Source organism: Centropristis striata, chromosome 7, assembly GCF_030273125.1.
Source record: "Centropristis striata isolate RG_2023a ecotype Rhode Island chromosome 7, C.striata_1.0, whole genome shotgun sequence".
NCBI lineage: Eukaryota > Metazoa > Chordata > Actinopteri > Perciformes > Serranidae > Centropristis > Centropristis striata.
Window position 1 is genome coordinate 35,338,639 of NC_081523.1, and position 13,097 is coordinate 35,351,735.

The 13,097-nt window shown below is 38.9% G+C and overlaps 1 protein-coding gene across 2 annotated transcripts in view; it reads right to left on the reverse strand.

Annotated features, from left to right (window-relative positions):
• Positions 1-13,097, reverse strand: part of grin1b (glutamate receptor, ionotropic, N-methyl D-aspartate 1b) — a 68,979-nt gene that overhangs the window by 53,380 nt on the left and 2,502 nt on the right. For both annotated transcript variants that reach the window (XM_059336235.1, XM_059336233.1), the window contains exons 2-4: positions 8,734-8,993; positions 4,194-4,328; positions 1,591-1,767 (exon numbers count right to left, since the gene is read on the reverse strand). In XM_059336235.1, coding sequence (XP_059192218.1) covers positions 1,591-1,767; positions 4,194-4,328; positions 8,734-8,993 — 572 coding nt within the window. The remainder of the gene's footprint in view (positions 1-1,590; positions 1,768-4,193; positions 4,329-8,733; positions 8,994-13,097) is intronic.

Below are 13,097 nucleotides of genomic sequence, written 5' to 3' on the forward strand. Positions count from 1 at the left end.
TTTTCCTATTATTTATAGACTCCAATGGGGTTCAGGTCAGCCCAGTTTGCTGGCCAGTCCAGCCCAGTAGTACCATGGTCATTGAACCAGCTTTTGGTACCTTTGCCAGTGTAGGCAGGTGCCAAGACCTGCTGGAAAATGAAATCAGCTCTAAAATGTCCTGGTAGATGGCTGCAACACTGACTGAGCACTCCAATATTGAACTTTTTCACAATATTCTAATTTTCTGAGACACTGACTTTTGTCTTTTCATTATCTCTAAGCCAGAATCATCAAAATTACAAGAAAAACAGGCTTGAAATATTTCACTCTACGCATAATGAAGCTATATAATATATGAGTTTCACTTTCTGAAATGACTGACAAAAAATATTGAACTTTTTCATGATATTCTAATTTTTTGAGATGTACCTGTATGTACAGACAACACACTTTAATTTGCATTGTGCATATCAATAATCTAGTAAGAAGTAACAGTATAGATTGGCTTTTATTTTATAAATAAGTCTTGTTTTACTTGTAATGCCAAGAACAAAACAAGTTTTGATATAATACACACTGTTCTCGTTCTTACCGAGTGTAGGACTGTAACGTTTATTGTCAGGTGCATGTACTTTCCAGTATTTTCTTTTTAAGTGTCTCTTCCTCTTCTCTGTCCACCCGTCACTTTACTGTTATTACAGCAATCAGAAACCTTCAGAGGTCACACCTCCTGTCCTCAGAGGACTTATTCTGTTTCATAACGGTGACATTAACTTTATATAACTTCATTATATTGATCAGGTGAATATTAATAAATATTCTATGTTCTGTGTCTCATGACTTCGTGTTTTAACAGAAATAAATTAGTTTTTAACAGTGAAACTGCAGTCTGATGATGATGAACTGATGACACACACACACACACACACACACACACACACTACAGCTCTTTGTTTGTCATGCAGTGACACACATACACAAACACCTGGATTAGAGCGAAGCCACACACACATTGTTACATAAACTCATGATGCTCAGCACACACACACACACACACACACACACACAGACAAACACCTTGTCCTCACTCCCACTGTGAGTCTGTGTGTTTATATGTTGATAGTTGTTGGTGTTTGCATATATAGATATATAAGTATATGTATAAGTATGTGATTGAAGTTGTACATTTATTTAAAAAAATAAAAACTTCGATATTTGCCAAATTAAAATAGAAAATAAAACTTAAGAACATTATCTAACCTGACAAACTGAAACAATGTGGTTTATTGAGTTTTTTTCTTGTAAATTTGCCAATTAAATTTGAGAGAATATTGGACTTATTGAAAAGTAAATAATCATATGTAAACAACTTTCATCTATATAATTCTGAGTTTTTTTCTTGGAAATAAATGACTTGATCATGTCAGAGAGTACTCTTTAATGTACTACTTCAATCTTTTTTTCTGAAACTCCCCGCTGAGTATTAGTATAAGTAATTGTGGTATTGTGAGCCTCTTGTGATTCCCACTCGATATAATACATGTATTTCATTTGTTTAGGTGTATAAATGTCGATATATATTCATGAGTATATATAAAGATGTCTCACCTTGGTCTCTCGCTCCTCCAGCAGCGTCTCCAGTCTCTTCTGCGCGGCTCGTCCTTCGTGGTCGTCGCTGACGATCAGGATGATGTGGTTCCACCTGAACTCCCTCATCAGGTCGAACCACACGTGAGCCTGGTGGGAGTACGGAGGCACGGTGCGCAGGAACGACAAGTGGATGCTCTGAGGATGACAAGTTCACCTGGTCATCAGTAAACTGTAAAACTGATGTTTAAACCTTCATTAGGTGACTCCACTCTCAGCCTGTATATCTACCAGTGTTGTAGTACTCGAGACCGGTCTCAAGACCATTTTTTGAAGGTTTCGGTCTCGTCTCTAAATCGACTGCATTTTTACTAAGCCTTGTCTCGGTCTCGGACAAAGCAGACTTGGGATTTTCTTTCAAGACCACAACTGTTCATGTTTGGATTTACTTGTTAATATCATTACTGTGATTTTGCATAAATCATATTGCTTCGAGTTCAACCAATAACATGACTCATACATCATTTGAAATTGTTGTCACTGTTAACGGCTGTGACCCTCAAAAGGTCATGTGAGTGACAGGAGAAGATGTCAGCCAACTCCTCTACGTGTTACCAACGGTAACAGAGACGGCTGGGACTGGTCTTGGTCTTGACTCGGTCTCGACCCCTCAAAGTCTTGGTCTTGTCTTGGTCTTGATACACTGTGGTCTTGGTAATGACTTGGTCTCTGACTTTAGGTGGTCTTGACTACAACACTGATATCTACATGTCTATATTAAAGAGGTTTGAGCAGGACCTGAAGACATCAGGCCCATCTGAGGGGTTTTACACGACAACATGATGATTTTCACTGGAAATGACAAACAATAAAGACTACATGGATCATTTACCACCAGGTATAATAACTAACTGTTAGGGATGGGAATTTATCGATTCCAATTCCACTATTGATACAATTGCTTATCAATTATCTTATCGATTCTCATTGGGTGAGGAATTAAATTATACAAATGGGTTTGTTTGCATTAACTCTTTAATGTCTTTCATCTTTAGACAGAAGATACAGCACTAATAATTGCTCAGTTCCACTCTTATTGGTCCAGAGAAAATGTTTGAGGAAATTTTTTTTTTTAAGCCTAACTGATAGCCTAACTCAACAACAACAACAACAACAACAACAACAACAACAACAACAACAACAACAACAACAACAACAACAACAACAACAACAACAACAACAACAACAACACCAACAACAACAACACCAACAACAACATAATACACTTTGGCTACTAACATTTGGGAAACAAAGAATACTTCTGTTAAAATGAACATATTGAACAAAAATACAACTGCACTTTTCAACTCTGGCAGATTAACAGTTTTTGTGCGGAAATATTAACAGAAAATATAGTTAAAAATGAGACATAACATCACTAGTTAAAACATCATGTAACTTTGACAATTCTAGGTTTCATCTAAGCAGATTACCAGAAAATATGCAACAAATTAACCTATTGAAGTTCAGAGGCATCTGCTGTGGCAAAAGGGTGTAAACCTTCACCACAAATCTGGTCCCTGCTCGGTGACATTTGTTTTTCCTCTGTCATTTTACTCTTCCCTGCCTCGATGAAAGGCTAAAGGTGCATGAGAGCTTCCCAGTGTTGTCAACTTAGTGACTTTGTCCATTAGTTTGTTCAGGTCACATTTCGTTTTCTGGGTTCAGAGTCAAACACGACGACGCTTTTAGTTTCATCTAATATCAAACAAATTACATTAAATCAAGAGTTGAGTTACTATTTATTATTAAAAGTTAATTAATTATTACTCAGGACATGTGTTATTTTTTGTTAAACAACTACGTATGTAGGAGCAGCATTTAAGTTTCTTTAATGATCATACTTGATATTCTGTTCATGCATTGTGTTTAAAAAAAGAGAAGAGTGAGACTTTTGTCTAATGTATAATGTAAATGAAAGGTTGATTATTGAAAAAACAGGTCACTATTCGTTATCCGTGTTTTGATTTCCAAACGGATATGGATTGAATGGAAGACACACAAATTCATTATGATTATTCTGCAGAGAAATCAAGTTTCCACAAAATAAAACAACAACAACAACAGAACAAAAAGCGACTTAGTGTTTGTTTTTGTTGTTCTTGTTCTGATTTGATTATTAATATTATTATTATTGTGAGGAGAACAGTGCGTTATATAAATAAGTAATTAACGGTTTGTGATTTGAACATGTTTGCATTCAGCAGCTCGTGTTCTCTCTCTCAGTGAACTGAAGTGATTCTGAAACAAACACACCCTGCCTGCACCTGACTGATAAACATGTAAATATTTCATGTTCACTGTCGGATATTCTGGGGCTGATGACACTCTGGATGATTTCATCAATATTGTAGAAAGAGTGACTGAGTGGTTTCCAGTTCAGTCTCACGTCTCTGAGGCTCTGAACTGGGACAAACTGGACTAAATAATCTACAACCTGCACTTAATGGAGCCTGAAGGCAACACGGGAGTCTGAACCCCATCAACTCTGACTGCAGGGACGCAGGTCACACACGTTGTGTATCAGCACCACAATAATCGTCTTCCTCCCAGTTTAAACTCACCTTGTCCGAGTAGATGGACATGCGAGTTGTCAGGCCGACCACGGGGATCCGGTAGAAGCCGGCGGTGTAGGAGACGGGCGTCGGGGTCAGATGGTCGTTAGACTGAGGAGGGTGACTGACCAGGATCGCATAAACCTGCAAGAGGAGAAGAAGAATTAGTGAAACAGGAGAACAAGAAGAGTTTTTCTAATTTCCTCTAAGCTGGTTCCAGTCCCACCTGTCTGGAAGAACAGAATACGTCTCCTTGGGAGTTGCAAAGTCAGAGAAACATAAGGCGCGTTTCCATGAGGTACTTTTCCCTCTAGTGAGCTAAGCGGCTACTTTCTGAGCCGCTACTGAGCCGCTACTAACTAGTCGACGCTGATTGGATACGGTTGAGGCGGCGACTTTGCGCATTTGTGATTGATTTGCAGACTGGTGCAGACTGGACGCTGAGGGGTTAACATCTCCTGCTCTGACTACAGCTGGGAGAGACTGCTGCAGGAGGACTGGGGCACGTGATGCTTTGGGACGCCGCCTGCTACTCGTCTGAAGAGTCTAAATATAGAGACAAAGAGTCTCTAGAGGGTCTGAATAGTCTCTGAATAGTCTAAATATAGAGAGAAAAAGTCTCTAGAGGGTCTGAATAGTCTAAATATAGAGACAAAGAGTCTCTAGAGGGTCTGAATAGTCTAAATATAGAGAGAAAAAGTCTCTAGAGGGTCTGAATAGTCTAAATATAGAGACAAAGAGTCTCTAGAGGATCTGAATAGTCTAAATATAGAGACAAAGAGTCTCTAGAGGATCTGAATAGTTGCTAAATGTCTCTAAGTTGGCAACACTGCCTGCCATGTCGGTCTGTTGTCACATTTGAACTCTGTTTGTTAACTGCTACAAAGGTTCCTGTATGGAAACAGAGGCTGAGGGGAACTAACTAGTGGGCGGAGCCAAAACACCAGAAAGTACTCAGAAAGTACTCAGTGGAAACAAGCCTATACTGTCACCTGTGGTGTCCCTCAAGGGTCGGTTCTTGGCCCCACCCTGTTCACCCTTTACACTCTTCCCCTTGGCCACATCATCAACCAGCATGGAATATCATTACGCTGCTATCATCATCATCAGACGTAGATGACAAAAACATTTCTCCAACTCAATAACTCCAAAACAGAAGCTATCTTAGTTGGCACACCACCACACCAGGTCCGGTCATCTCCCATAACACACATCACCTTCTCTGGTCGAAACATACAGGATCATCTCAATAAATTAGAATATGATGAAAAGTCTATTTCCAGTAGTTCAAGTCAAATTGCCCCAACAGAGTATTGGGTCATATATATGGGCAGACTTTTCAGAGGCCAACATTTCCATATTAAACATACTTTTTAAAATTGGTCTTTTGTAATATTCAATTTTTTTGAGACACCTAATTTTAGGTCTTCATTAATTGTTAATTAAAGAAGAAATTAAATAAATTAAGACATGGAATGTTTCATTCTGTGTGTAATGGATCTATATAATGTGTTATTTCACCTTTTTGAATTGAAATACTGGCATAAATAAACGTTTCTATGATATTCAAATTCTTTGAGATGCACCTTTAACCCTGTCATCTACAATCATCAACCTGGGTGCAAGATTTGATACTCATCTGACTTTTGACACCCACATTAAACATCTCTGCAAGATCTCCTTCTACCACCTCAGGAACATCACCAAACTCCACCCCACACTCAGTCTGTCAGATGCAGAACAACTGCTCCACGCCTTTATCTCCCAAAGACTCGACTACTGTAAGACACTCCTCATCGGGACTCCGAGCAAGAGATACAGAAACTGCAACACACTCCGAACAGCGCCGCTAGGATCCTGATGCATAAATATGAACATATCACACCCATCCTTCACTCACTCCACTGACTTCCTGTTTCATTCAGGATCAACTACAAAATCTCTCTACTAACCAAAGACTATGGGCTCCACAATCAACAGACTCCTTTAAGAAAGGCCGAAAAACTTTTCTGATTTCCTTAAAGATCCTACATGTCTACAGATTGTCTTCCTCTCTTTACAGTTTGTCTGGTTTGCTGTATGACAGTAACAGAGTATTTTACTGCAGTATCAATGAACTGTCAGCTCCTGAATATTAACTTTAAAAACAATAAATGAGTTCAGGTTTGATTTTCTATGTTTGTTCTCAGTGAATAAATCTGCCAATAAAACTCCAGATCTACGTCCAACACAACTCATAAAATATGAATAAATGTCTCATGGAAACATTTTTGCCTCCAGCTTCCATTCTCAGTCAGCACCTCCACCTTTTATTTATTTACTTTTTGTGTCTGTGTTTTATTTATGATATATTATTTATTTATTTATTTGGTTTTGGGATGGGACGGTGTTGCTGTATTTCTTTGTTTTAAGACACAAAAGGTTGAAACTCTTATATAATATTATATTATATTATTATATTATAATTAAAAAAATGGCAAAATATATATATATATATAATCTGAAACATGAAATAGTACAAGAAAAATATTTTTTTTCCATGACTTTATATATATTTTTTTTGTCATTTTGTGTCTTTTTTAGTCATTTTTGACATCTACAGTCATGGAAACATTCTTGATAATAACCAAAATGATTATCAATAAAACCATGTTAAATGTTTAGATATCAGCTCAGATATTAAACTCTTATCAGCTATTTTTGTTGTTATCATTATATTTGTCCAAACAAATGTACCTTTAGTTGTACCAGCCATTAAAATGAACAAGAGATTGAAGAAAACAAGGTGGTCTTATATTTTTTTGCATGACTGTATAAACAGATTTATAAATAATACAACATAACATGAAGGAACCAGAATGAGACTGAAATAATTTCTACATTACACATGTGAAGAGGCAGCCTGCAGCTGTGTGTGTGTGTGTGTGTGTGTGTGTGTGTGTGTGTGTGTGTGTGTTGCTGTCTCTATAATCCCTCCATCTCTCCTCTGGGAGGATGGACGGATTACATCTCTGTTTCTGCAGAGAGAGAGGACGATAATCTGACGTCCATCTCTCTACCCCTCTCTCTCTCTCTCTCTCTCTCTCTCTCTCTCTCTCTCTCTTTCTCTCTCTCTCGTCCAGCGCCATGTTGGCCTCATTTCTTCTACAAAGGAGTCTCTCTCCTTCATCTGTTGGATGTTTCTCTCTCAGCTCTTCGTTCTGTTTCTGTCTCCATTTGGAACTAAAAAACTAAAATATAATTATTATTATTTCTCTGTTTCAGTGTTTTAACTTTTTGTCTCTCAGACTCAACGCTAACTTCTAAAAGTGCTCCTCTTGTTGGTTTCCAGACTTCAGGGTTTTTTAAAGAAAACTGAAAACATCATGGCCGTTTTTTAATCACTTTTTTTTTTTTTAATAACTAAGAAACAAAGCAGTTAGACATTGGATCATGATGAAAATGTGAAGCTGATACAGTAAATGTTTATTACAGTAAATATTGTGTTTGCAGCTCTTAAATGTATTTTTTGTAGCCCTTAAGCCCCTAAAGTTACGTGTGTGTGTGTGTGTGTGTGTGTGTGTGTGTGTGTGTGTGTGTGTGAAGCATGTGTATCTGGACGAGTGCGTGTGTGTATAGTTACTGTAATCACATAAAGTTACCTGTGTGTGTATGTGTGTGTGTGTGTGTGTGTCTGTCTGTCTGTCTGTCTGTCTGTCTGTCTGTGTCTCTCTTTCTGTGAGAGAAGGATGAAAGGGTGAAAGGCTTTGGGGTTGACCAATCAGAGCAGAGCAATCGACAGAATTAACTGCTGCTGTAGAATGTTCCGGCACAGTGGCAGCAGCCAGAGGTGGACAGACTGGAATTTCTGGCCTCAAACAGAAAGCATTTTAGGCAAAACCATAACTTTGAGCGTCCTGAGTTCTTCCTGAACAGCTACATATGTTTTTTGTGAAGAAAAATGAAGAAATAGCTTTGAGCAATCTGAAAACTGTTACATATGCTTTTCTACAGAAATCTTCCTGCATTTTTAATATGGGAGTCAATGGGGCTGTTGGTGCGTGTTGGTGGCGCATCTGTGCGTCCTGCGCCCAAACTATAACTCTGACAGCTTTACCAGAGGATTGTGAGTGAGAAGACACAATATCCTACGTTTTTGCAGTTCTTAAATGTTTTTTTTGCAGCATTAAGTGTTTTTTGCAGCCCTTAAGTGGTTTTTTTTGCAGCCCTTAAATGTTTTTGTAGCTCTTAAGTGTTTTTTTGCAGTCCATAAATGTTTTTGTAGCACTTAAAAATTTTTTGCAGCCCTTAAGTGTTTTTTTGGAGCCCTCAAGTGTGTTTTTGCAGCCCTTAAATGTTTCTTGCACCCCTTAAATGGTTTTTTGCCACCCTAAGCGCTCTTTTACAGCACCAAAGCAGAATGAAGACAAAAAAATTTGACACATTTTAATGTTGTTTCTTTCTCCTGCCCTCTGTTCTCTGCGATGGAGTTTCACCGTGGGCGGGACACACAATTAAATGTTTACTCTCAGGTGACAGGCTGAGTCAGGTGACAGGCATGAGGACTCACCTGGTTGGAGATGAGGTCCTCACAGACTGACAGGGCCATCTGGATGGCGTTGGGCTTGTGCGTGACGGAAATGGCGTTCATCTTGAACTTGTCCTTGCCGTACAGCGTGTTGGCCTGGCTCACCGCCTCCTTGAACACCTGCTCGTATCGTTTCTGACTCAGCACGGCGCCGATGTTCACCAGCCGGGGCTCGCAGCCGCCACGGGCCACCGAGCAGCACTGCAGCACGGTGAGGAGCAGCACGCCACGGAGCCACTCCACTGAGGAGGAGGAGCAGGAGGAGGAGAGGAAGGAGGAGGAGGAGAAGAACGAGGAGGAAGGTTAGAACAGACTCAGGCCAACAGCTCATTGTTCCCTCGGGGGGAAGCGTTTACACCGGATACGTTTGCCCGTTTTCACAAACATTCAGTACGTTTACATTCACACAGTAGTCTGATAACTGAGAATCATCAGGTAATAATCTGAATGCACGTCAGTAACGAGATAACTGAAAGCTGTGTTTGCATGTTAGAAAATAGTGCATATTAGAGCATAATAATCCTTTTCAATAGCAATTCATTTTTAAATCTCAAGAATATTAAACATGGAAATTGAATAGTGGAAAAGAAATATTAAACATCCTAAATAAATAAAACATGAATAAATAAACTACAATCAAAACATATAAAATAGACTATCAGGCCATGTTTACAAAAAAAATGCACTGAGAAAAATATTTTGAATTATATTATTTTATATTATAAATAACATATAAACAGCTGGAATGGCTGCTTGGGAAATCCCACAGAGAACAGGCGGAGGGACATTAGAGGGAGAGAAGCAGCGCAACTGGTCAAAATGTTGATTGCTTATGTAAACAAACACGCAATATATTGAGTCCAGAAAAAACTATTAAGTCCATTTTATATATTGGACGATAAGTCGATATAGTAATTATCGTGCCAGGCCCAGCTGTGAGGACAGTGACAGAGTTCTCCTCCGTGTTTAATGTCACGACAGTGACTGTTGTCTAATTTAGCCTCTTGTTAGCAGCCGCCTTTTTAAGGATACATAAAAACTCCAAACTTCACCAGTGGAGGTATTTACCAAGTGGCAACTTCCAGGTGTGAGCAGTGAGCGGAACCAGGAAGATCCTTCAGCTGCATTCTACCAGGGAGTAGAGGGGAGCTGACGGCTGCAGAAGCATTTGGGTCTATTCATTTCAATACAAAATGAGAAAACTTCTCACTTGATTTATTACCTCAGAAATGTTTTTTAGGACAACACTATGGTCTCAATCACTAGTACAAAATCTTCTTCAAGACAATCTGATGTTAATAGTGTAAATACCATTATTTACACTATTAAATAGAAGAAAATAGAAGAGAAAGAATCGTATGATTTGGGGCGTGGCTACCTTTGATTGACAGGTCACTAACGAGGCGAGCCGTCATCAGGAGAGAAGCAGAACAATGCTTATCCACGGCAACGTGTCAATAAAGTTATATACAACTTTATATAGATATAAAAAAGGACGTTTAGCCGTTTGGTCTCATAACTTTGACCCTTTCACTGTATTTTCACTCAATGACAGTTTATTTGAATGTTTTGTTCATTAAATGTCTTGTTCAGCGTTTGGTTGGATGAAAAGACACTCCAAGGAGTTGCTGTTCAGTGTTCAGATCAGTAACAAACATGTTTGCATTAACTGGAGAATTAACTGGGATGTTAGTTTAAATGAGTCAGTCAGGTTGAGGTGTAGAGAGGCTTGTAGTCAGTGTCGTCAGATCCCTCTCGCTCCTCCACAGTCCAGATATGGTCTGCTCCCTGTATCGGAATCAAGATGGTGACGAGTGTAACACTGAACTCGATGCCTTAAATGGGCCACAAACCAACGGGTGACCTCATGGTGACTACGCCCATTATTTATACAGTCTATGTTATTTACTGACTGTATTTTATGTCGTACAAGAGAAGGACAATCTCTTCAGCTCGTGTTAACACAGACCTTATTTCAGCTTCACCAACACATTCAGTCCTCCCTGGCCCTCCTCTGGAGGAGTGTGCGCATGTGTGTGTGTGTGTGTGTGTGTGTGTGTGTGTGTGTGTGTGTGTAACTAAAATCACATAAAGTTACGTGTGTGTGTGTGTGTGTGTGTGTGTGTGTGTGAAGCATGTGTATCTGGACGAGTGCATGTGTGTATAGTTACTGTAATCACATAAAGTTACCTGTGTGTGTATGTGTGTGTGTGTGTGTGTGTGTCTGTCTGTCTGTCTGTCTGTGTCTCTCTTTCTGTGAGAGAAGGACGAAAGGATGAAAGGCTTTGGGGTCGACCAATCAGAGCAGAGCAATCGACGGAATTAACTGCTGCTGTAGAATGTTCCGGCACAGTGGCAGCAGCCAGAGGTGGACAGACTGGAATTTCTGGCCTCAAACAGAAAGCATTTTTGGCAAAACCATAACTTTGAGCATCCTGAGTTCTTCCTGAACAGCTACATATGTTTTTTGTGAAGAAAAATGAAGAAATAGCTTTGAGCAATCTGAAAACTGTTACATATGCTTTTCTACAGAAATCTTCCTGCATTTTTAATATGGGAGTCAATGGGGCTGTTGGTGCGTGTTGGTGGCGCATCTGTGCGTCCTGCGCCCAAACTATAACTCTGACAGCTTTACCAGAGGATTGTGAGTGAGAAGACACAATATCCTACGTTTCTATGTATAAATTATTTCTGTAGAAATAGTGGAATTAGTGGAGTGGAATTTGCTGCCTGGAGTGCAGTTTTCAAATGTATTTGTTGACAATTTTTTCTCTCCCTCTACACTCGATGATGTCACACACTCTGATTCCAGGCAATACACACCCATTATAATCTCAGAATTTCTCCAAAAATATTCATGGTCATTGAACAGGGATTAATAAAAAACTATATGACCTATCGAAACGTGGATTAACACTGCAATACACAAGACTTGTGTCTACTGTTTAAAGTTTAAATGGAGTCTCTAGGTGAAATTATGCTGGAGAAGTAGTATTGGTTTTTTTAGTCATTTTTACATCTCCAGTCATGGACACATTTTTGATAATAACCAAAATCATTATCAATAAAACCATGGAAAATGTCTAGATATCAGATCTTAAATTAAACTCTTATCAGATATTGTTGTTGTTCTCATTATATTTGTCCAAACAAATGTACCTTTAGTTGTACCAGGCATTAAAATGAACAAGAAAACAAGGGTCTAATATTTTTTTTATGACTGTATGGACCTCTTGAGCCGAGATATTTTGCTGCTAACACGTTTTCATTCAGTGACGTGTCTGTTGGTCAGTGTGGGAAAGTTAACCGTTGGAGAAATGGCATGAATTAATTTCGGGTGCAGCCAATGATTAATTACTGATTTGTCACATTATTAGTTTTATAGATTATTCTTTTTGTCTGTAAAGTATTCTACACATTTGTTTCTATCACAACATGCCAGAAAATTAAATATCCAGATGCATGTGTATCATAACTGACACCAATTACAGCTGAGATAGACAGCAAATCAGAGAATAGATGAGGGGACTCCTCTCATTTAGCGATATGAGTAGAGAATAGATTAAGGGACTCCTCTTGTTTATCGATATGAGTAGAGAATAGATTAAGGGACTCCTCTCATTTAGCGATATGAGTAGAGAATAGATTAAGGGACTCCTCTCGTTAAGCGATATGAGTAGAGAATAGATTAAGGGACTCCTCTCGTTAAGCGATATGAGTAGAGAATAGATTAAGGGACTCCACTCGTTAAGCGATATGAGTAAAGAATAGATTAAGGGACTCCTCTCGTTTAGCGATATGAGTAGAGAATAGATTAAGGGACTCCTCTCGTTAAGCGATATGAGTAGAGAATAGATTAAGGGACTCCTCTCGTTAAGCGATATGAGTAAAGAATAGATTAAGGGACTCCACTCGTTAAGCGATATGAGTAAAGAATAGATTAAGGGACTCCTCTCGTTTAGCGATATGAGTAGAGAATAGATTAAGGGACTCCTCTCGTTTAGCGATATGAGTAGAGAATAGATTAAGGGACTCCTCTCGTTAAGCGATATGAGTAAAGAATAGATTAAGGGACTCCTCTCGTTTAGCGATATGAGTAGAGAATAGATTAAGGGACTCCTCTCGTTTAGCGATATGAGTAGAGAATAGATTAAGGGACTCCTCTCGTTAAGCGATATGAGTAAAGAATAGATTAAGGGACTCCCCTCTTCTATCGATATGAGTAGAGAATAGATTAAGGGACTCCCCTCTTCTATCGATATGAGTAGAGAATAGATTAAAGGACTCCTCTCGTTTAGTGATATGAGTAGAGAATAGATTAAGGGACTCCCCTCTTCTATCGATAT